Source organism: Rhipicephalus microplus, chromosome 1 (genome assembly GCF_043290135.1).
Source record: "Rhipicephalus microplus isolate Deutch F79 chromosome 1, USDA_Rmic, whole genome shotgun sequence".
Lineage (NCBI taxonomy): Eukaryota > Metazoa > Arthropoda > Arachnida > Ixodida > Ixodidae > Rhipicephalus > Rhipicephalus microplus.
In genome coordinates this window covers 227739561-227762375 of record NC_134700.1, presented here as the reverse complement: position 1 = coordinate 227762375, position 22815 = coordinate 227739561, and the positions used below count along the sequence as shown (strand labels likewise).

The 22815-nt window shown below is 43.0% G+C and overlaps 1 protein-coding gene and 1 long non-coding RNA gene across 2 annotated transcripts; one reads left to right on the top strand and one right to left on the bottom strand.

The window, feature by feature from the left end:
* Nucleotides 1-1338: 1338 nt before the first annotated feature.
* On the bottom strand, nt 1339-22756 carry LOC119159573 (uncharacterized). Its single transcript, XR_012894665.1, has 2 exons — nt 22357-22756; nt 1339-3542 (listed from the first exon to the last, which is right to left on the bottom strand). It is a non-coding gene; the product is annotated as an uncharacterized LOC119159573 (long non-coding RNA).
* LOC142771239 (uncharacterized) lies at nt 9146-16220 on the top strand. The gene is made up of 2 exons (XM_075872714.1): nt 9146-10286; nt 14521-16220. Exons 1-2 carry the CDS (start codon nt 9660-9662, stop codon nt 15196-15198), a joined length of 1305 nt encoding a protein of 434 aa, XP_075728829.1. The 5' UTR covers nt 9146-9659; the 3' UTR covers nt 15199-16220.
* Nucleotides 22757-22815: the final 59 nt, after the last annotated feature.

The following is a 22815-nucleotide window of genomic DNA, read 5'->3' as shown; positions in this document are numbered from 1 at the left end:
CAGGAGCCAAACACAACGCCCCAGTGCTGTATTCCAGGCCATCGACTGTATTATAATTCTGCCCCTTCGGACTAAGCAGCGGTTCAATATAACCTGCCTTTCGATGATCGAAGGGGGACGATACCATTTCAAAAAATAAGCAGTATAGCCACTTTTTGACGTTCTATACAGCAGTATTACTAAAACGAGTGACAAGCTGTTGTATGACATGCATTAGTCACTGCCAAAAAGCCCCCCCTGGGACCTCGAGCTGACATGTTGTGCAATGAAGACGAGGCAAAGGCAAGCTTCGTAGTACCTCGTGGTTGTCGAGATGGAAAAATTATTTTTCTTTCTTCAAGCAAATTCTATTCGTTTGAAACTTTCTGCACCTCTCACTGACACAATGTGATATGAAACATTGTATAAGCCATATTTTTTACTAGAACCGATACGTTTCGAAAATTAAGTCGCAATATAAGTCAGAATGCTGTTTTTTTCCAACTTTTGCCGATGTTCTGCCAACTTTTGCCGATATTTTGCCGATGTTCTTGCTTCATTCGCTTCTAAAGTATTTTATTCATTTATTATAAAAATGCTTAAAACATAATATGTATATATATCACTAGCAAAAATTGTGCGTTATATAAAAAAAAACAATAAATCTGCAGCATATTGCAATATTTTGCCAAGGCAACAAAAGAGAAACTTTAAACAAAAATGAATAAACGACCACAGTTGTGAAAGAGTAGCACCTTGAGATTAAGGAGAATTTTTTCACATAGTAATTGCTCATACCAGTAATATTATAGAAATTATTTAGCACAACACAGTTACACGTGGGTGCCCAACGTTTGAAGCGTCCTCTAGGCAATACATTTCTTTTTGTTTTTGCCTAATAAAGCCTCTCAACAACTACCTCTCAAACTTGTCCTTCACATATCTGCACGATTTTTTTTTTTTTTTTTCGGAGTGATTAGATATGGTCAATAACTGACCAGGTACACTTGATATGGAAGGACTCTCTCTCTCTCTCTCTCTGTATATATATATATATATATATATATATATATATATATATATATATATATATAAAGTGAAATAGCATCTCCAACGCAAACCCAAACTCTGCTTGGGACAACGCGCATGCGCAGTGGCGCTATAATTTGGGAGGCGCCAAACCGACTGGGGCCCCTATTTAAGAACTCTCTATTATTGTCACGTGGTCGTGACGTAAAAATTCTAGCCTAAATTGAAATTTTAGCCTACATCTTAAGCTCCAAGTTTAAAGACAGGACAGATGACAGCACCACAGCTCACCACTGGTCATGGGAGCCTGAATAATGACAACACCATAACTTCATTCAACAATTTTATTATTAAACACTTTAATGTAAGGTTAAAAATTACATCTGATGTAACTGTATGCGTGTGCGAAGATAAACACGTTTATGGCTTCAATACTGGCACGATGGCCACGGTGTAACTGGCCCAAAGAAAAAAGCGGTAAACATTGAGCACGACAGATACAAAGATAAGTACCACTGCCTCGACCAAGCTTTCGAGAAAATATATGCACTGAGGTTGCATCGCAAGGAGCAAAGTGACAATGCATGTTCTAAATATATTGACGAGCTACTACATTTAGTATGAGGCTGTTGCTATCATGAAGCCCATCCTGCAACTAATGTTTGTCCTTTGTATGAAGCTAACATTTACTTAAGCCCTCCAAAGCGCTGTTCTTCAAATCTGTGCTCTAAATTCTGTGCACATTAACAAATGCAGTCTAAACAATGTCCTGTTATTCTCTCTAAAGTGCCTGGAGAAATGTACAAGGTAGCATTACTTGCATTGTTTAGTGTGTAATGCAGAACACAGAAATATAAAAATCATTGTGATAATAGTGTATAAACAAAGAAAGTGTCTAGTCATTAAAAGCATCACCTTGCAATTTCCTATTTCAGAAGAGCAACTCCCAAATGATTTAAAAACTGACACATGATGACTTCAGCTGAAGGCTGAGTTGCAAAACACAAGATGCAAACGCTAAAAAAAAAAGACGTGGAATAAGGACAAAATAATATGCATTATGCATCTTATTATGCTCTGAATACTGTGTGAACCTTACTGGGAAACAAACAAATGAATGCTATCAAAGCGTAAAGATCGTGGCACACTTATGTCAAGAAAAATTACAAAGATGCAGTGTACATATTGGCATCTATGCAGAGCAAAGCTTTATTCATGATGTGTTGACTGAATTTTATACAGCTAAAGGTGATGCATTCAACTGTTTACCTTCATCCCACATTTAAGTGCAATGAGCATTACTTATGAGCACTACTTATGCAAATTAAAAATAATGGTAACACTGACTTAAATATTATGCTATAGTCTGCACTGCTCACAAGTTACCCGGAAACTAAAACACCAGATCAGTTTGACACTCGGCGCAAGACGTCAGCACATCGATGTCACAAGGACTCTTATGCACTCTTATCGTTGAGAGAAGCATAATATTGGCAAATGTACTCTGTCACACTTCGGGTGAGCCCCGCCAATCCAACATCGACGTGCGGGAGACTCGCAGGCTTCCACCTCGCACTTCAGCCTGCGACGCCTGAAAGGCCATGAAGTGGCACATCTCAAATTTATTTGCAGGTCGGTCGACCCGTGCGGGGTTGCATGTGTGGTGATGTACAAGCTTGACCGACGTACTCATAGTGCAGACACGGACGTTTGCTTAAACACAAACAAGCATTTAATTAAAACAAGGGCAATGGCAAGGAGATTACAGAAAAATAACAGAGCAAAAACACTAACACACCATGAAAAGAACAACAAAGAAAACTATGCTCTAAAAGAACACGACAGGTACAAGAAAAAAAAAACGAGGAATGTTATTAAATTACAGCACAATGGAAATCAAAGAGAGATACAGGGAAATCATTGCGGAGCAGAATATCATGCTCGCACTTCTGAATTGTTACGTGCGACGCAGCGCACACAACTACAATTATTGAAAAGTTGGTTATAATAAAATAACAGCTGAAAAAAGTTTCGTAGGGACCAGGCCAGCTCTCGGTACACGTAGGGGAGTTGACGGGTGCCGCTGAAGATTTCGACGGCATAGTAGACAGCGAGGGTGCCCGGAATTGCAGCCATCTCAATACGTTGCGCGGGTCACTCCATACTCGCCGCCTACGCGAGCCTCCCGACACCGATGACCGCGCTTCTTGCTGGTTGCACGTCAACTGCCGAATGCCGATTTCAAAGCAGTCAAAACTCTTTCGGGACATATCGTCCCCTCTCAAGGTAATTTCTTTTTCCTCGAACACATGTCTCTCCTTTCGGTACAAGTGTAGGGAAAACTCAGCGTTGCCGCTGCTGCGTCGCCAGTCGCCGAATGTCGTCTTCCCAACACAAAAGCGCCTTTCCTTAGACGATAGGGTGCGCGGGCGAGATGAAAATTGCAGTCGTTTGTGACATACACACAAAGACATACCAAGCATACTTTCAGATGTTCTTGTATCACAGTGGCACATACATGGTCCTAGAAGACCCTGGAAGACAGGCCAAAATAACACACACTCGGTGGCATAAACTGAATAGTTAACTAAAGTGAAATCAAATATAATAATGACACACTAATGACAATGTGCAAAATATAGCCAATTACAGTTTTATCAAGTTGTGAAGCTTTGTTCATTTGATATCTGCATACGGCAAGGGGGTCCTAATTATACATTTAAACTTCGCAACAAATCCTTACCGTGCAGCGAACTGTCCCTGTTATTCTAAATCTGCACAAAAGCAAGTACTGTACGACTGAATAATTGCTGATAGGCGCTGCGAGGGCTGATTGTCACATTCGAGCACAACTACTCATTATATGAAGTAAAGTGTATTTCGTGCTTTAGGGTACCAGGCCGGTACCATGCCTTGAATACCAAAACTCTTTGTTACCTTTGCCAAAATCTATAAGCCCAACAAATCGTATGCTGCAATTGACTTTTATGAACGAATGACTCACCATGTCGGGGCGCTCACTGACACTCCCACATTTAAGTGCACATATATACCCTATAAAGAGGACAGAGGGATGACCACTGCCATAGCTCAGTGGTAGAGCATCGAACACGTTATTAAGTTTTCAGGTTCGGTCACTGCCAGGGGGAAGTTATCGTTTCATTCATTTTTCTTTCTTCACATTTACATACTTCTAATAAAATTTGCTGTACTTTCCTAGCAACCGTTGTCTTTAGTTCTCATTAAGGTTGCGTCTAACAAAATAAAAATAGCCCTTAAATTTACTCTTCATTCTTCACCATGTGAGTTGTCATCTGTGAACATCAATAGTAATCATCACTCTAAAATATTGAAAGTTGACTTTAAGTCCTTGATTATTGAATATAGAAGACACAAAGTTTCTGGAAGAGAAAGGTTCATCATCTGAAACTGCTTGAGTTAATCCCAACATGCTACCTTGGGAAAGTCAGTGGGTGACCACAAATATTTGTTGTGTTAAGGCTACACTCAGTCAGAAGTGTGGTTACTCAACCCTTCAACACCTCTCTAAGCAATTTCTTTGGCTTACACAACTATTACGGGGCCCTGCAGCAGCATAAAAACAAAGAGAAAAATGAAACTAGTGATTGCTAAATCAATGAAAATTCTGGTTGTTCCAGGGCTCATCCTGAAAACATCTGAGTGCTTTTAAATTATTTATATTTAAATGGCACCGTACAAGTTGTACTAGACCATTAGTGCCCTTCATTATGAGTGTAACCTACAGAAAGACGACTGCATGTCCTGCTGTCAGTCGTGTAGATGGAGGTGGGAGAGAAATGTTGCCATCGTCATAGGTAGAAGTTTGATTTGTTTAGTTTAACCAGTGATGAAGCTTTAAATGGACATCAGACAAACAATGAATTAGTTTAGATAGATAAACTGCACGCTGAGCACTCTAATGCCAAAAGTCTTACTGTCATAGGTTCATTATTAGCGGAGAAAACAGTTTCACTTCCAAATTTCGCACCATATTCTTTGTGCGTGACACAGCAAATTTCAAAATGTATTTTTCATATTTTCCAACATGGGCTCAATGAAATTTTCCGAAACTTTGTATGCTAGGTCTAGAGCACCCACAGAAGAAAATGTACTTCAGTTTTATCGAATAGAAGCTAGTAGGACCCAGTAGATGCCTTCAAATTTTAGTATGTCACCGTTCTTGGTGCTGAAATCTCACAGTGGCGTCTCCACCCGAATTTTCTTTTAACGAGTTTTCTCCCTTACCAAGCGTCATGTCGTGGTAATAGTGTTGTTTTTGAGATTGTGAAATTGTACTTTATTAATACATTAAAAATGTTTTTCCTATTAGTTTCCCTTTACAAGATGCTGTAAGCAAAACTCTAGATTGGTCTCACGCATTTCATGCTATTCAACAAGCTGCCAAATTCTAGTAAAAGGGCACTGTTGCATTACATATACATTGGAACGCTACTGAAATAATAACCTAACCTGTCGTACTGACTATCAAAGTGCCACAATTCTCAAGCTGCCACGCCAGGACCGCACAGATTAGCCGAACAGTCTGGTTTTCCCTACACATTGAATACGAAAAACAAGTGATTTAGAAAACTGCCATGCAGGAAATCAGAATTAAAAAAAAAGAGAATAACTGAATGGTCCTCCTGTTGTTTCATTCAATGAAGTATTCTTGATAGCTCAATCTTCTTGGTGTACTTGGCTACTTTTCAGCTTGCTATTATGGAGCCATTGCAAACTGGTGAACACACCAAGAGGCGTAGGTGGGAGAAGCTCAAGTGATTGGGCAAGCATTGCAAACACGTCACTATCTACCATAGACTGGCAAACTCGCTCATCAGTCGACCCATTCGAACTCCCTCAGACTCGAATCAAGACGCGAGTCTGAGAGGGACCGGGTGAGTGATATTTGGGTGAGCTTGAGTCGGGGTGACACCAACCTGCGGTCCTATCTACTCATATTCAGCATTACTGTCACTTTTATGTGGGTTTACATTTATACTCCCTTCTAATCAAACATAGCATTGAAACACCTTCTCAATATATATAGATCAAAGGCATGAATCACGTTGGGGAGGAAACCTAAGCCTCTCTCACCCCCCACCCCCCCTCCACATAGACATAAAGGCGTAGGTGCTGATCTTGATATGAATAAACAGAGCAGTTAATCTTGAAAAGGGGTGATTTGAAGGTGCCGGAATTTTTCTCGATTGCGTTCACCCACAATTTCATCTGGAAGGCTGTTCCACATGCGGATGACATGGGGGAGTGCAGATGAGTTCAAAATGTATGTTTTACCGAGCCTGCATGTGAATGAAAGATGATTGTTCAGTCTCTTTGATGATTGATGATTGATTGATATGTGGGGTTTAACATTCCAAAACCACCATATGAATATGAGAGACACCGTAGTGGAGGGCTCCGGAAATTTTGACCACCTGGGGTTCTTTAATGCGCACCCTAATCTGAGCACACGGGCCTACGACATTTCCACCTCCATCGGAAATGCAGCCGCCACAGCTAGGATTCGGTCCCGCGACCTGCGGGTCAGCAGCCGAGTACCTTAACCACTACACCACCGCGGCGGGGCCAGTCTCTTTGATGTGAATGCAGATGTCTGCAATGTTATTGATAATGGCCTTGTTTCATGTACGTATTTATGAAATAATGAAAGGAGGTTTATATCACGTTGGCTGCTCAAAAGAGAAAGTGATAAGTTCTCTTTTAATTTGTGTTATTTGCGCTATGACCCTAGTTTTAGAAGATGAATCTAGCGGCTCTATTCTGAATCGACTGCAGTGAAATAAATGTAATGAGGGGACCAAACTGCAGAGGCGAATTCAAGCTGAGGGCGAACAAATGTCACGTATGCTAAGGCACGTATATTTGTGGGGGTCTTACGTAGATTGCAGCGTATGTAGCCTAATGATCGTGAGGCGTCACTGCAGATGTTGGTGATGTGGGTAGTCCAGGAAAGGTTAGATGTGAATGTTACACCGAAATATTTAGGAGTTAACACTGGATACGCGATTGCCATTAATAAAGAAAGAAAACTCAAAGTTAGAATGTTTACGAGAGAAGGACATTACATTTACTTGAATTAAGGGATATTAGCTAATAATTACACCAATTGCTAATGAGGTCGAGGTCACTTTGAATTATTACTTGATCACAAGTACTAGTTATTGCTCGGCAAATTATACAGTCAGGGAAAATGCGCACTTGTGAGGATAAATTACTTGGTAAGTCATCAATATAAGTAAGAAAAAGCAGCGAACCGAGCACACTCTCTTGCGGCACACCAGAACAAACATATGAAAGTGGGGATGAAAAATAATTAACAATGGTGAATTGCTGCCTGTTTGTCGCCAAATCAATAAACGACCTCAGTTGGACACTTCTTAACAGCATGAGTTATGGTGCTTCGTAAGTCACTTAGAAATGAAGGATTAGCAGGGTGTCTACCAACCTGGAAAACCTGGAAAACCTGGAAAAGTCAGGGAATTTGAACACGCCTGGAAAAGTCAGGGAAAAGTCAGGGAATTTCTGAAAAATCCGGCCAGGTCATGGAAACTGACTGTAGTCTTTCAGATTGTCACGAAAATATTCATTAGCATTAATCAAAGCTTTAAAAATCGCTCCTTAAACCACACAGAACAGCTAAGCAGAAGCATAGTTAAAAAAAAGCAGTGCATAGCTGGCGCTTCTACTTTCCGAGTACAACGTTACTCACGCGCATAAAATTGTGCATGTTTGTCTTGGCCGCGATCTCGGCTCGGCTTGAGGGTTTTCTGGTTAGGCTGGAAGTGCCATCAGCAGAGGGCAAGGTGCACAAAATATGCGAGTCGTAATTATTTTTTTACTGAAATGTGTAGTTTACAGGTGCGTAAATTGGACTGGGATACAAAAACAGTAGTAGAGCAAATATGGTAATCCAGATCGGATCCAATCCAATCCGATCCACATATCAAGATGCCTGGGCTGCAGCCATATTGCCATTCTTCTTGTGATGCCGTGAGCATGCAGCGAGTTGCTATGCCTCTTGCGAAGAAGTGTTCGTTTAACCCTGATTGGGTGAACGCGGAAATATCCGAGCACGCCTCATGGATTAGAGCAGTGCCGAACGATATAGTTGCCAAGTTCTTCATTAACAACATAGTCCTCAGACATGGTGCACCCAGCGTGGTAATTACAGATCGTGGCCCAGCTTTTACTGCAGACCTAATGAAATGTCTGATGCGAATGACCCACACAGACCAGAGAAGAACTACAGCATACTATTCTCAAACAAATGGCCTAACGGAGCGCTTGAACAGAACTCTGACTGATATGCTTTCAATGTATATTGACGTCGAACATAAACTGTGGGATGAAATATTGCCCTACATCACGTTCGCATATAATACAGCCGTTCAAGAAACAACGCGAGTGACACCATTTGAACTTGTATTCGGCCGAAGAGTCACCACTCCACTGGATGCCATGTTACCACTGAATGATGAAAGCAGCAATCCACCTGGCCTAGACGACTTCCTGCAAAGAGCCGAGGAAGCACGACAGATGGCGAGATACAGAATACGCCGCCAACAACGTATCGACTCCTATCGGTACAATCAGCGTCGTACCGAAGCGCATTTTCAACCAGGTGACAAAGTATGGATATGGACCCCAGTGCGTCGCCGCGGACTTTCTGAAAAACTTTTTAGCCACTACTTCGGGCCTTACGAAGTACTCCATCGTGTAAGCGATGTAACTTACCAAGTCAGATCCGCTATACACGGGAGCTCAAAACGCCGCAACCCTACAGAGGTTGTACATGTAGTCCGGATGAAGCCGTACTATGAGAGATCACCGGAAGACCAGTGACGCCTACGCCTACCACGAATCTATTCATTGCCTGACGCATCGGGACGATGCGTGTGAGGAGGGGGATTATGCCACGACATAGTGCCTGCATTCAAACAACGCGCCCATCACCACACGCACAGAGACATACATGGGCGCCGTCTAGTGTTGCGCAGAGACGATGATGATAGCACGAGAACCCAGCTGGCCCCTGCTGATGTGTGCCACGCGCTTGGGACTCTTCTTGAAAAAGTAGAAGAAGAAGACATCTTGCCATTCTGCTGTAACGTGCTACGACCATAGTCCCTTTGAGTTGTGGGCACAGGTTCGCCCTTTAATAAATACGTTTTATTATACCCCGAGTCCTTCAACATCGTTACAATATAAGTAAGGCTCACTGTGCAGCATGCCAGAAGACTTTCTCGCTTAGCAATATGGGCATCGCTGCTGTCTCCAGTCACGCTGTGAGCAAGAAACACCTAACTGCTGTGAGCATTGTGCAAAGTGCTTCCCAGACACACATCCGCGCGTTTTTCGGTGCTGGACCCAACTTGCCGTGTTCCATGACTGCTACGACTACGAGTGAATGTGTATCGACTGTGCCAAGCACGAGTGCTGAAAGCGTGCCTGCTAAACCGGTGGCCGTCGCGCCTGACGGGAAGGCATCCTTGAATGGGTTTCTGGTCAAAAAATGTGTCACGAAAGCAGAAGTTGTTTAGTGTCTGAACACTATAGCGACCCATGGATCGTTTCGTTCAGCAGCAGCGTCAGCGGCGCTTTTTCCCATCATGTTCCCCACGTGCGACGTCGCGAAGAAGTTGCAACTTGGTAAGGACAAAGTTGGCTATACAATTTGTTACGGTATAGCCCCGTACTTCCGAAACAGGCTGCTATCAAAGCTGCATAGTGTCCCACACGTGGTCGTGGCTTTTGACGAGTCCCTGAACAAAATTGCTCAGAAAGAGCAAATGGACGTTTTGATCAGGTTTTGGGACCCAGCTGACGACGTTGTCAAAACCCGCTACCTGACGATGATGGATGGTAGCGCAGACAACGAACACGGACAAGAGAAGGCACATAGACACAACACAGCGCTAACTTTCAACAACAGTTTATTACACGCAGATCTCCGTGGTGTATGCGATCCACCACGCCAACGTCGCACGTGCGTAGCTCTAAAAACCATCAAATATAACCAACGCGCGTGTTCCAATACTTTACAATTTTATATTTTTCAATCTTTTTTTACTTTTTCTTTCTTCCTTTTATCCCATGTTACCACAAACCCTATCGCGAATACATGTAATCAAGTTCCTTATCTGTCAACACCACTGATGGGCTGCTCACACACGTGTCACCTAGCTCTGCAATTCTGCCGGCCTCCAATACCAACCGCGTCATCTCGTGCCTACTTCTATTGATTATAACCGTTTCCTTGAATTTCGGTGTGCAATTACATCTCTGGCAATGAAGGGAAAGAAAACCATCAGGAACAACACTATTTACTTTGTTATTGTGCTCGCGCAAGCGATCGTTTATGCATCTACTGGTCTGACCGATATAACACTTTCCACAAGTAAGTGGAATGAGGTATACAACACACATGATGCACTCCACAAATAGGTTTCTATGTTTCTTTTGGCATACATTTGATTTTCCCTTGTCTGGTCTTGTGCTTCTGCAAAGACTCACCAACTTATTGGGTGCCGAGAAAACTACGTTAGTGCCACATTTTTCCGCAATCTTTTTTATCCTGTGAGAAACCTTATGCATGTATGGAATTACGGCAAAACTTTCCTTTCTTGAGCTCACCCTATCCATCCCTTCACATCTTTTCTCCAGCACTTTTCTGTGCAATCCTTCAGCAACGGACACGACGAGGCTCTTGGGGTACCCGGCATTGCTTAGCCTCGAGACCTGTTGTCTGAAGCTTTCATTCATGAGGCACCGGCAGGACTTCTTTAGTGCCTCACTCAAGCACATCTTCGCAATGCCTCGTTTTACCAGTTTAGTATGCGCTGAGTGAAACTGTAGTAAAGGCTTACTTGCTCTGGGCTCGTAACACCAGCATGTCTTTTCATCTGAGAATTGAAAGTTAATGTCAAGAAATCTGAGCCTTCCGTCACATGGCATTTCAAAAGTCACTTCAAGTGGGTTAAGCCCCTCACGAAAAACGCTACACACGCTACTACATTGAGTAGCAAAATCTGCAGTTCTGTCATTGATAAACACTAAAAAGTCATCGACGTACCTAAATACGTGCACAACATTGTATTCATTTAGGCGTCCTGATAGCCTCCTGTCCATTTCAGCCAAAAACAAATTACTTAAAACTGGTGCTAAGCATGAGCCAATGCATACTCCTTGTTTTTGCAGATACAGGGTACCATTGTTTTCAATAAACGTTGACGACAAGTAAAACCTAAGTAATTCTAAGAAATTGTCGACGGACGTACCTGCTTGTGAGCTAAATCTAACGGCACCGTACTCATCGATGCATTCGCCAACACTTGTTAATACTGCTGATTGTGGCAGAGAATAGTACAGATCTTTTATGTCAGCCGAAAACGCTTTTAACCCTATGTTTTTTCGTTCCCTGACGAAACTTATCACCTGTTCCGAATTTTTTGTCAGGAAGGGGTCATTTATGTCAAGCAAGTTTAATGTTCCTTGCAGATACACAGCTACACATGTATTCGCGATAGGGTTTGTGGTAACATGGGATAAAAGGAAGAAAGAAAAAGTAAAAAAAGATTGAAAAATATAAAATTGTAAAGTATTGGAACACGCGCGTTGGTTATATTTGATGGTTTTTAGAGCTACGCACGTGCGACGTTGGCGTGGTGGATCGCATACACCACGGAGATCTGCGTGTAATAAACTGTTGTTGAAAGTTAGCGCTGTGTTGTGTCTATGTGCCTTCTCTTGTCCGTGTTCGTTGTCTGCGCTACCATCCATCATCATGCAACCATACCAACAAGCCCAAATCGCCACCCTCATTGACTTCATTTCTCGTTCAACGGGCTCTTTCGTTCATGTACTGCGAGATCCTTCGGGTGTTGTAGCCCTCATCGTCAACGCCGTGTGCAAGGCAAGAACGCTCAGCTTTTCCATAAGGAACAAGATTCTACCAGAGGATGTTCGAGCGCTCTTCGGAGGGTGTACCCCTTCAGATGGGCACAGAACGAGGATCATGAAAATTCAGCGCTCAGAATGGCTTCGACAGGTACGCCTTTTCAGAGCCTACCTACGGGCGCAGATGCATCGAACTTACGAGTCATATGCAGCGGAGATTCACTTTCGAAAGCATCTACGTCTGGCAGACCAAATGATAGAATTCCACTGGAAGCTTCAATTACGACTGTTACGTGATTTGGTGGACAAAGTGCGCGTGAGTGCAACCTCCAACGTTCATGTGGCAGAAGGCATCTGCCTACCGGGCTTTGTACTAGAAGTATTGGGACTTGGGCCAAAGTTTGCCGTGCAACCTCAAAAGAACAAGCCGGAACTCGTATCAATTGTACGTCAAGTGTCGAAGCGGGTTCCCGAGGATCAAGCCACCAGGATCATCAACGAAGGTGTGGACGCTTTAAAATTGTGTAGGCCTCCTTGCCGCAGTTTGCCTCTCAAACGCGTGGAAACTTACTTGACACAGCATGCTCTGAGTGTACTTCCAGTCGATAAAGAAGGAGGGTTTGCGGTTTTCTCGCATGATGAATTTAAAGAAAAGGCTAAAAGTGCTATTACGGCAGTGTTCAGCGAAAAGAAAAGTATTTCGATTGAAAAAGTGAGGGGAAAAGCAATAGAACTTTGTAAGAGGATGAATCTAGAAGGTGTGCTTAGCGGTATCAGAAAAAGTAAAAATGACAGTCTGGATGTGTTCTTTAGTGCTAAAACGCATAAGGAAGGAGTACCGTTCAGAGTGATAGTGTCGGAGAAGGACACGTGGCAAAAAGCTGTAGCTGTGTATCTGCAAGGAACATTAAACTTGCTTGACATAAATGACCCCTTCCTGACAAAAAATTCGGAACAGGTGATAAGTTTCGTCAGGGAACGAAAAAACATAGGGTTAAAAGCGTTTTCGGCTGACATAAAAGATCTGTACTATTCTCTGCCACAATCAGCAGTATTAACAAGTGTTGGCGAATGCATCGATGAGTACGGTGCCGTTAGATTTAGCTCACAAGCAGGTACGTCCGTCGACAATTTCTTAGAATTACTTAGGTTTTACTTGTCGTCAACGTTTATTGAAAACAATGGTACCCTGTATCTGCAAAAACAAGGAGTATGCATTGGCTCATGCTTAGCACCAGTTTTAAGTAATTTGTTTTTGGCTGAAATGGACAGGAGGCTATCAGGACGCCTAAATGAATACAATGTTGTGCACGTATTTAGGTACGTCGATGACTTTTTAGTGTTTATCAATGACAGAACTGCAGATTTTGCTACTCAATGTAGTAGCGTGTGTAGCGTTTTTCGTGAGGGGCTTAACCCACTTGAAGTGACTTTTGAAATGCCATGTGACGGAAGGCTCAGATTTCTTGACATTAACTTTCAATTCTCAGATGAAAAGACATGCTGGTGTTACGAGCCCAGAGCAAGTAAGCCTTTACTACAGTTTCACTCAGCGCATACTAAACTGGTAAAACGAGGCATTGCGAAGATGTGCTTGAGTGAGGCACTAAAGAAGTCCTGCCGGTGCCTCATGAATGAAAGCTTCAGACAACAGGTCTCGAGGCTAAGCAATGCCGGGTACCCCAAGAGCCTCGTCGTGTCCGTTGCTGAAGGATTGCACAGAAAAGTGCTGGAGAAAAGATGTGAAGGGATGGATAGGGTGAGCTCAAGAAAGGAAAGTTTTGCCGTAATTCCATACATGCATAAGGTTTCTCACAGGATAAAAAAGATTGCGGAAAAATGTGGCACTAACGTAGTTTTCTCGGCACCCAATAAGTTGGTGAGTCTTTGCAGAAGCACAAGACCAGACAAGGGAAAATCAAATGTATGCCAAAAGAAACATAGAAACCTATTTGTGGAGTGCATCATGTGTGTTGTATACCTCATTCCACTTACTTGTGGAAAGTGTTATATCGGTCAGACCAGTAGATGCATAAACGATCGCTTGCGCGAGCACAATAACAAAGTAAATAGTGTTGTTCCTGATGGTTTTCTTTCCCTTCATTGCCAGAGATGTAATTGCACACCGAAATTCAAGGAAACGGTTATAATCAATAGAAGTAGGCACGAGATGACGCGGTTGGTATTGGAGGCCGGCAGAATTGCAGAGCTAGGTGACACGTGTGTGAGCAGCCCATCAGTGGTGTTGACAGATAAGGAACTTGATTACATGTATTCGCGATAGGGTTTGTGGTAACATGGGATAAAAGGAAGAAAGAAAAAGTAAAAAAAGATTGAAAAAATATAAAATTGTAAAGTATTGGAACACGCGCGTTGGTTATATTTGATGGTTTTTAGAGCTACGCACGTGCGACGTTGGCGTGGTGGATCGCATACACCACGGAGATCTGCGTGTAATAAACTGTTGTTGAAAGTTAGCGCTGTGTTGTGTCTATGTGCCTTCTCTTGTCCGTGTTCGTTGTCTGCGCTACCATCCATCATCATGCAACCATACCAACAAGCCCAAATCGCCACCCTCACCGCTACCTGACGTCCTGTTTTTTAGGACACACTCGCGCAGAAGACTTAGCTGCCGCTTTCAAAAGGGCCACTGAGAACATTGAGCCGGCAAAAATACTTCAACTTTCGATGGATGGTCCAAACGTCAATTTGAAGTTGTTGAAGTCGTTGAAGCAAGAGTTTTCTGCGTCTGATGGAAATCAGAATATTGTGGACATTGGAAGCTGCGGACTGCACGTTGTGAGTGGTGCATTTAAAACAGGCCACAATGTGACAAAGTGGAACACAGTAGTGTTTCTTAGAAGCTTGTACAATTTGTTCAAAAACGTCCCTGCACGCCGAGCCGACTATGTCAATTTCACAGGGAGCATACTGTTTCCGCTAAAGTTTTGCTCAGTGCGCTGGCTGGAAAATGGCAAGGCTCTTGCTAGGGCACTGCAAGTCCTCCCAAATGTGGTCAAATATGTTGAGCATGTCAAGAAAGAAAAGAAACTTCCAGCGTGTGGCAGCTATGCTCATGTCGAGACGGCTGTGAAAGACGAGATGCTGCCAGTAAAGCTGGCCTTTATGCTTTCAGTTTCAGAAGAATTGGAGCCATTTTTGGCTGAGTTTCAGACAGAAAAGCCGATGCTACCCTTTCTTGCAACAGCACTGGACGGCCTGTTGCGGTCACTGCTGGGACGAATCGGCTAAAGGAAAAGCTGGATGCTGCAGGCACATTTTCAAAACTGATAAAAATTGATCTGGAGAACCCAAACAACATCATTGGTATAGCTGCCTTTGACATAGGCCTTGCCGCCAAAAGTGAGTTGCGAAAGATCACTAAACCATCTCACACAGCGGTGGTAAGTGTCAAAAAAGAATGCATCTTATTTATTAAGGCCTGTTCAGCAAAGATAATCGAAAGATCACCTCTGAAATACAAGCTGACAAGGGGGGCCAGTTGCTTAAACTCAGCAGTTTGTGCCGCTTCTGTGGAAGCTGGCCAGAAGCAGCTAAACATTGCACTTGAAGTACTTATAGAGCATGGGCGCCTTACAGGCCTACAAGGAGAGAGAGCAAGTAGATCATATGTAAAGTGTGCTCGAACAGCACTGCACAAGTGCGTTTGCGAAAATTTGATCGGGCAAGGGAGCGCTTGGAGAAGCTGTGGGTGGAACTCTGTGCAAGTTCTCATGAAGAGCTACTGCTGTTTGTGAAGATTGTGCTGTGCCTTTCACATGGAAATTCTTCCGTGGAGCGGGGATTTTCAGTGAACAAGGAATGTCTTGTGGAAAATATGAAGGAGGAGTCACTTGTAGCACAAAGGTTAGTGTACGATGAGATGTCTGCAGCAGGTGGTGTTGCAGAAGTTGACGTAACAGACAAGATGATAGACATGGTTCGAAGTTCCAACATCAAATGGAAGGAAGACCTGGAGAGGAAAAAGAAGGAACGGTTGGACGTATTGGATGCTGAAAGGAAAAAGAAGAGGACTGCGGCTCTTGTGAAAGAGCTTGAATCAAAGAAGCAAAAACTGATGGAAGACGCACAGCTTCAGGTCTCCATGCTGCAGCAAGAGATTGAATCCTTGAAACAGTGAGGGCATTGCCGATGCAAGTAAACAAGCTTTTCTGTTTGTCGAGGGACAATTATTGTGTCTTTGAATATTTTATTTATTGTAAAAAATGCTTTCAGACAAGGGAATGCAATAAAGCAGCATGGTTTCCATTTTATATGAGCGCCTCATAATTTCTTTTTACCGCTCAGGAGTTTGTTTTCCAGTGCGCAGTTTCTTCCAAGCAGACGTACCGGTCATGGAATTTGCTTGAAATGGTCATGGAAAACCTGGAAAAGTCAGGGAATTTGGAAAAATGTAATTGGTAGACACCCTGATTAGTGTCTGGAGGGTGATAACAGCAACCAATCAATAATTTCTCAAATTGAGTCCTGCAAACAACCCATACCATTTCTATATTTGTAGAAGATGCCATTAGATAAGAGGTTATTGCCTTTTAATGCCTTTAATTATACCTCCACCTCTCCTGTTAAAGCGATCACAACGATAAATGTTATAAGCATTTTGTAGGGGACTAATTTTATTATCTGAAATATCTGCATGAAATATCTCAGTGAAGATGATTATGTCAGAGCATGTGTCATCAAGGAAGGAGCAGACCTTTCGCAGAAGGGTGCGAATATTAGTGAATGATACGGTGAGTGAGGGTGAATTCCGAGGCTCGGGTGCCTGCTTGAATTCACAGATGCGGTTAACATGCCTTAGCTATCTGCCTAGTCGCACTACCGTGCTTGTTGCATGGTCGTACACGTATGCTGCATCTTTTATGCGCAATCTGTCAACAGATAGCCTAAAGAATTTTTTTCTGGCCTTGGCGGATTCGATAAGCTTTCTTCTTGCCTCTCGCGTGGCAAGAGAGAAGTCTTCCCGAATAGAAAACTCGGACCCTTTAAGCTTTCTTGCAGCAAACAAGATGCGCTCTTTGTCCTTATAGAAGGTCATTTTTGCAATAAAAGTAATGAAGGTGCGATATCGAAGAGTGCCAAAAATACCAATTATGTGAGATATTAGTTTTATAGAACATTAACACCACATTCAAGAAAGCTAATTCTGGGCTAACGGACTCAAAGTTGACTCACTTAGACTCACTCAGACTCAATTTAAGCGGCAATTTTAAGTCCAAGTGAGCCATATTTTGTTGAGTTTGAGTCTCGGTGAGCTCAGTTGAGAAAGGTTTTAGTGGCCGTGAGTCTGAGTGAGTGCAGCTGAAGGAAAATTTTGGCGAGTCTGAGTCAGAGTAGGCTCTAAGCGCAAATACACGTTATGAGCGAGTCCGAGTGGGCTCCTCATTTTACGCCGACGTATGCTATCTACATTTCGACCATTGAATTGACAGTTTGTACTATAGTTCACTAGGCTGCCCTGCAATCCATGCTACAAGTGAAAGCTCTCCAGTGGCATAAATTGTGGGGGGTCAGAGAGGTCCTGACCCTTGTGTTCAGACTGGGACGAGACATACCTTGAAATTAAGCTTTTGGACATCATATTTGAGCTGCTTGACAGCTGAGCATTGTGCATTCGCCACAGTACCAACCTTGAAATCCGAAACTCGCAGAGCAGAAACTAAGTACAAGATTTATATCTGGTTTTCATTTCAAACGTGCACAAGCTTCATGAAAAGCTACGGGTGACTTTGGATGTGTTAAAAATGTTCATTACACTGGACTTGAAAATGCTAAGTTGTTGGGGGGCTGCGTACCTAGGGCCACCCCCCTCCTCCCTATGGCTGTGGGCCTGCTTCCATGTTTATTTAGCATTTCCCGAGTCGCCTACATTCAAATTAATAACCAAGCTGCTACTTGCTTCACTGATCACGACAATGAATGGTTCCAGCATGACATGGCTGATTGAATATAAGGCATGTGATGACCACTAAGTAGTTAACCTAGCACTACTGTTCAGGCATTACACTTACTATCCACAGGATCTGAAACATTGTGAATGTAGAGTATACCTTCTTTACAAAAGATACACTACAGGGGAGCAGTTCTTGTCCCTTATCTGATATATCTTTTATAAGCAGGGTATCACATTCTTCTTTTCTAATGAAAACCTATTTGGATGTTCTCTTAGAACCAATTGTCTGTCACATCTAAAGGGGCTAAAATGTATGTGCCTAAATGTGTCACAGTGTAACTAGACTAATGGTAACTATATAGAAGTGACACATCAGTGCTGCCCTGCGTAACACTTGCAGAAGTTCAACACAATTAATTCTACTTGTTGAGCCACACAAATGTGACCCCTTGTGAATGCTTTGCAGTACGTGGTGTCCATTCTGTGTCATTTTACAATCCATTGATTGTTCATAAATAATTTACAATTCATGTATTGACAACCAATGTTTGGAACTATATTGCATTTCAATATTAATATTGTTATGACTGGTGCTGCATTTTTCACGCCTGTAATGACTGAACAGTTGAAGTTGCTATCCACCTATGTCAAAGCTTTTTAGTGTTTCCATTCCCCAGAGCTTCAAACTATTACCACATGTTGACAGCTAGGGAGAGTACTGCCAAATTTATAGCAGCAACCACTACAGATACTGGGCAATATTACTGATGCAAAACTAGCACTTCGGACCCATTCATTCAGCAGTTCCATTAGTTTCTTACCAGATGCTTGTGCATAACAAGTAAATAGGTAAATGGAGTCAGTTTTTTTTTTTTTTCAGTATAAAGGGCACCAATAACATTCCAATATGCCCTAGTACACTGTGAAATACACAGACACAAATTTATTAATCTGGATACTGTTTTGGCTATTCGAAATTTTTTCTGTTTTTGTTTTCTATTCATTGTAAGGAAAAGGGTGAGGTAAAAGCTACTTGAAAGCATCCACATACCTTTTTAAAAGACAACTAAAAAAAAACACTCAACATTGTCATAAGCACAAGACAGTAAAGTAGGCAAGAAAACATTTACAATATGAGTGATAGATACATAACTATATATAAAAATTGAAGCAGATAAGGTGCACTTAAGTGTAAAATTGCACACACTGCATAGATAAAGTATAATTTGAGTTCCTGTAAACCTAATAGGTCATGTTTCTTCTAGCTGGTTTGCATGTACCTTGAGCTCGCAGCTGAACCATATTCTGTGGCTTTAAACCATAGATTTATGTTGTGGAGATGAGTGACCTGGCAGACCGGTGAAGTCTCGGTCTAACCAGACAGTGGGCGAGCTCGACACCGCTCTGCGAGATCGCTCCTCTCCGCAGCTGGTTACTCAGCCATGATCAAAAGTCTTTTAAGAACTGAATCAAATCCTTTTGCGCGCAGGCCCAAGGCAGCGGCACCGGCCTCATACAGCTGCGAGCGCCTCGTCGTCTTCTCTGCCATGCTGCTGCAACTGCTGCTACAAAGAATGGATACTGCCCTTAAATGAGAGCCTTACTCAGGATGTGGCCAAATCGCACAATGTTCGCACGAAAAGTGATCGCTGCTTGAGGTTTCCATGGAATCCTGGGCACTGCTGCTCACATGAAAGCAAGGAAGGGTATGTGGAGGCAAATATGGTCTGCATTAACAATACTAGTGTCCATTTCATTCTTACAACCAGATGTTAATACTCTCATAATACCCTCATAATACCCTTATATGGACTCCAGCACCAAAAGGTTCCAGCATATTGGTCTTCCTAAACTTATCGCCACCAGTGTCTTCTTGAACTCAACCAGACGGGCATGTAAGAACTTCAGCGACCACGAGATGGAGCAGTGCAAGATTACTGCACAGATTGTGACTAGGCGTGACGTTCACTTGTTACATACACTTTATCAGCCATACAGACGGTTATAAATGTGACAAATATGCTTTATCTGAGAATACTAACACCTCTAGTGCATCTGGCCATGGTATGCTAAGTAAGGACAATAAATGACAGCCCTTTTGCTAAAGTTAACAAATCACAAATTACCAGGAAAAGTTATGTTGCTGCGTACACCTGATCCTTGTCACCAGCAAAATATCCTCAAAACCTCAACATGTTTTTGTACGAGACTGAACTGAACGAGGAACTGCAAAGGAGAGGGGGCAAAAAGTCTGCTCCGTACATTTAAATAGGGGCAGGGTGCTGCGATGAACTTTCACTCCTCCACCCCACCCCACTGAAAGGGAACACTGCACATGCTTATGCTCCTCGTCATAATGAGCACTTTCTCTCTTCCTATTTTATTTTTCAGCCCTTTCCCTTCTGCAATGCTGAGCAGCAGGTCAGAGCAGCACCACGGCTCAAGCATTGAAGCATGTCATTCTGCTTGGCACACTCCCGGAGGAACTAGGCCTCGTTCCTATTGTGCAGTTGACCAGCCTGTAGGCCTACGATGATCTGCACACTGCTATGCCAGCCCACTGAGGAGAGTGACACTGTTTGCTTCCCAAGGTGGATCACGAGGTCCTGAATTCTCTACACAATATAGTGCCATGCCTCATCACCTGTGACTGTTATATGAACATCTACCAGCACATTCAATTTTACTCACTGCCATCTGTTTTACCTGATTTGGAAGCTGCACAGTTGCTGCCTTAACCCTCAAAGCTCGGTTCCATGCTTTTTATGCCTCTCTACATAATGCCACTCCCAGACAGCCTGCTAGCCCCACTGTTAACTGCCTGGAAGTTTCATTGGAGCTCATAGTGTACTTACTGTAGCATGACGACCAGCTGCACTACCCCATTGTGGGGCGAGGCCATCAAACACCTGAACACTAGGTATGGTCCCTGCACAACACAGTGAAAGTGATGCATGTACCACAGTGAAATCCTGCCATACCATTTACAGCTCATCTTCTCCGGCTGCCGGCTTTCTGTCTAGTCTGTATGACAACACTATCAATGAATGTAACACAAAAGATGGTCTGTGCCCTAATGCAACACAGCAGATGGTTTACTTTTACCATTCCGAGACTAAAGCCCTAATGTTCCCTTTCTCCAGCCACTTCTGGATGTCCTCGTTGTTAGTGCGACTACACAAGTGATGCCGCAATGAGTTTTGATAAATCTGACTAACACTGACTTTTGCGTCTTTATACCAATGCTGGCTGTTGCACATCATCCGAAGAGGCTTACTTCACTACTCATGTCCAATTTGTTCCGCCGGTATAGTACGTGGCCGGTTACGCTACCTAATGTGCAGCCCATTCCACTAGCACAAATGCCATTTAGGCCAGTACAACTTCACTCTGCTGATGGAGTTAAACCCCTCAGGGCATGCAGATGACAACACAAGACACTGTCTATAGCACAGATGACAATGTAATGTGCATTGAGCATAGGTGCTGGCAGAACTATGTCTTGGGGGTGCAAACCCGAGTCATGTCGCAATGGGGTTGGGGGAGAGGGACAGAGTAGCTTGACTGTGGCGCAAGATCTGGAGTGGCTTGAGGAGGGCAAGTACCCATCTGCAACCCCCAGCCAACGCCCATGCAATAGAGGATAAGTCCCTTCGCAGCCCTCGATCATGCTGCAGGCATGCAGCTAATGCTGGAGCTTTTTCATGTCCATCATTCTTCCAGCCGAAATCTCAATGCCATTCTACCATTCTTCTCATTACTTTTCCCTCGCAGCATTCTCAGCGTTGACTACAAGATGAATGTTCGTCTCCTCGACTCAACAAGGACTATATGCATATTACAACAACACACACTCTTAAGTGTCACTATGTGGTCCTTCTTCGTCCTTTCCGACAAATTTCAATCATACTGTGTGCAAGTGGGGGTAGTTATGGCGGCACCATTGTCACTTATAGAAAAAAAATAACATGCAGGAAAAGAAAACACGATTTACATGCTTTCAGGCCAGGCATGTCTGCGCTCATAAATGTTTATTTGGCATGTGTTAAATATGTCAACGCCGGTCATAATAATGAATTTGTATGGTCATTACGCTCCGCATGATTACACTTCGTTTATGCCGGCTTTGCGAAAGTAAGTCTGAGGATAATACGTGAACACAAAAAGTCCGCGGATGAGTTGCGATGTGTGTGGCGACGGAATGGCAACATCTTGCAAAACCAAAATGACGAAAATAATGAGCGAGTGAAATAAAGGAACAATGAACGAAAGATTTACCAATCCGTTCATGACTTTAAACGAACGCCGTACATCCGAGTAGAAGGAAATTGCCACCATGAGAAGCGTCAAACAGTACTGTTGATATCGTAGTTCATGAGCATGTTCATGAGCGAAGGTAATTCAAGTATAAATAGATGTTTCAAGCGCCGTTACTTATTTAGCGTCTCCACTATTTGACGAACCTCCGGCCTGCCAGCCTCATCGCGCGTACTTACATTAGTACGTTTGGTCAAGGCCCGTGTCCATCACATATGCATCGCCAAACAAGTTCAGCTGGTTAAATTTCTCCCACTTCTGAGAGTTGAAAAAAAATATATATACATATTATATTACTGGCTTCATACGAGTCCAAAGATACAGTTGACATGGTGGCTAATTTGCAAATGAACAGGATCATCGCACGCAATAGTTTGACTGGGGGTTCGTTCAACTGGGTAATACAGAAATGCTACCAGGAAGACAACAACAAATCGCGTTTTCGCAACTGCGGCGATAATAAGTAGTAAAAGTGTCGTGTGCAACGTGTTTTAACATGTCTCAACGTGTACACTGAAAGCGACCAAAAAGAAAGAGGCATAATGTGGTTATATAGGCTCGAAATTGGGAGCGCAAAAAACGAACTCACCAGCGTACACCAACGCACGCATTTATAGTAGAGAACAGGCTGAACAAAG

Coding starts and splice junctions, on each gene's coding strand:
- LOC142771239 (XM_075872714.1), top strand. CDS start 9,660: ATGTTCCCCACGTGCGACGTCGCGAAGAAGTTGCAACTTGGTAAGGAC. Junction 10,287..14,520: donor CGTCATCTCGTGCCTACTTC/TATTGATTATAA, acceptor CCAAATCGCCAC/CCTCACCGCTACCTGACGTC.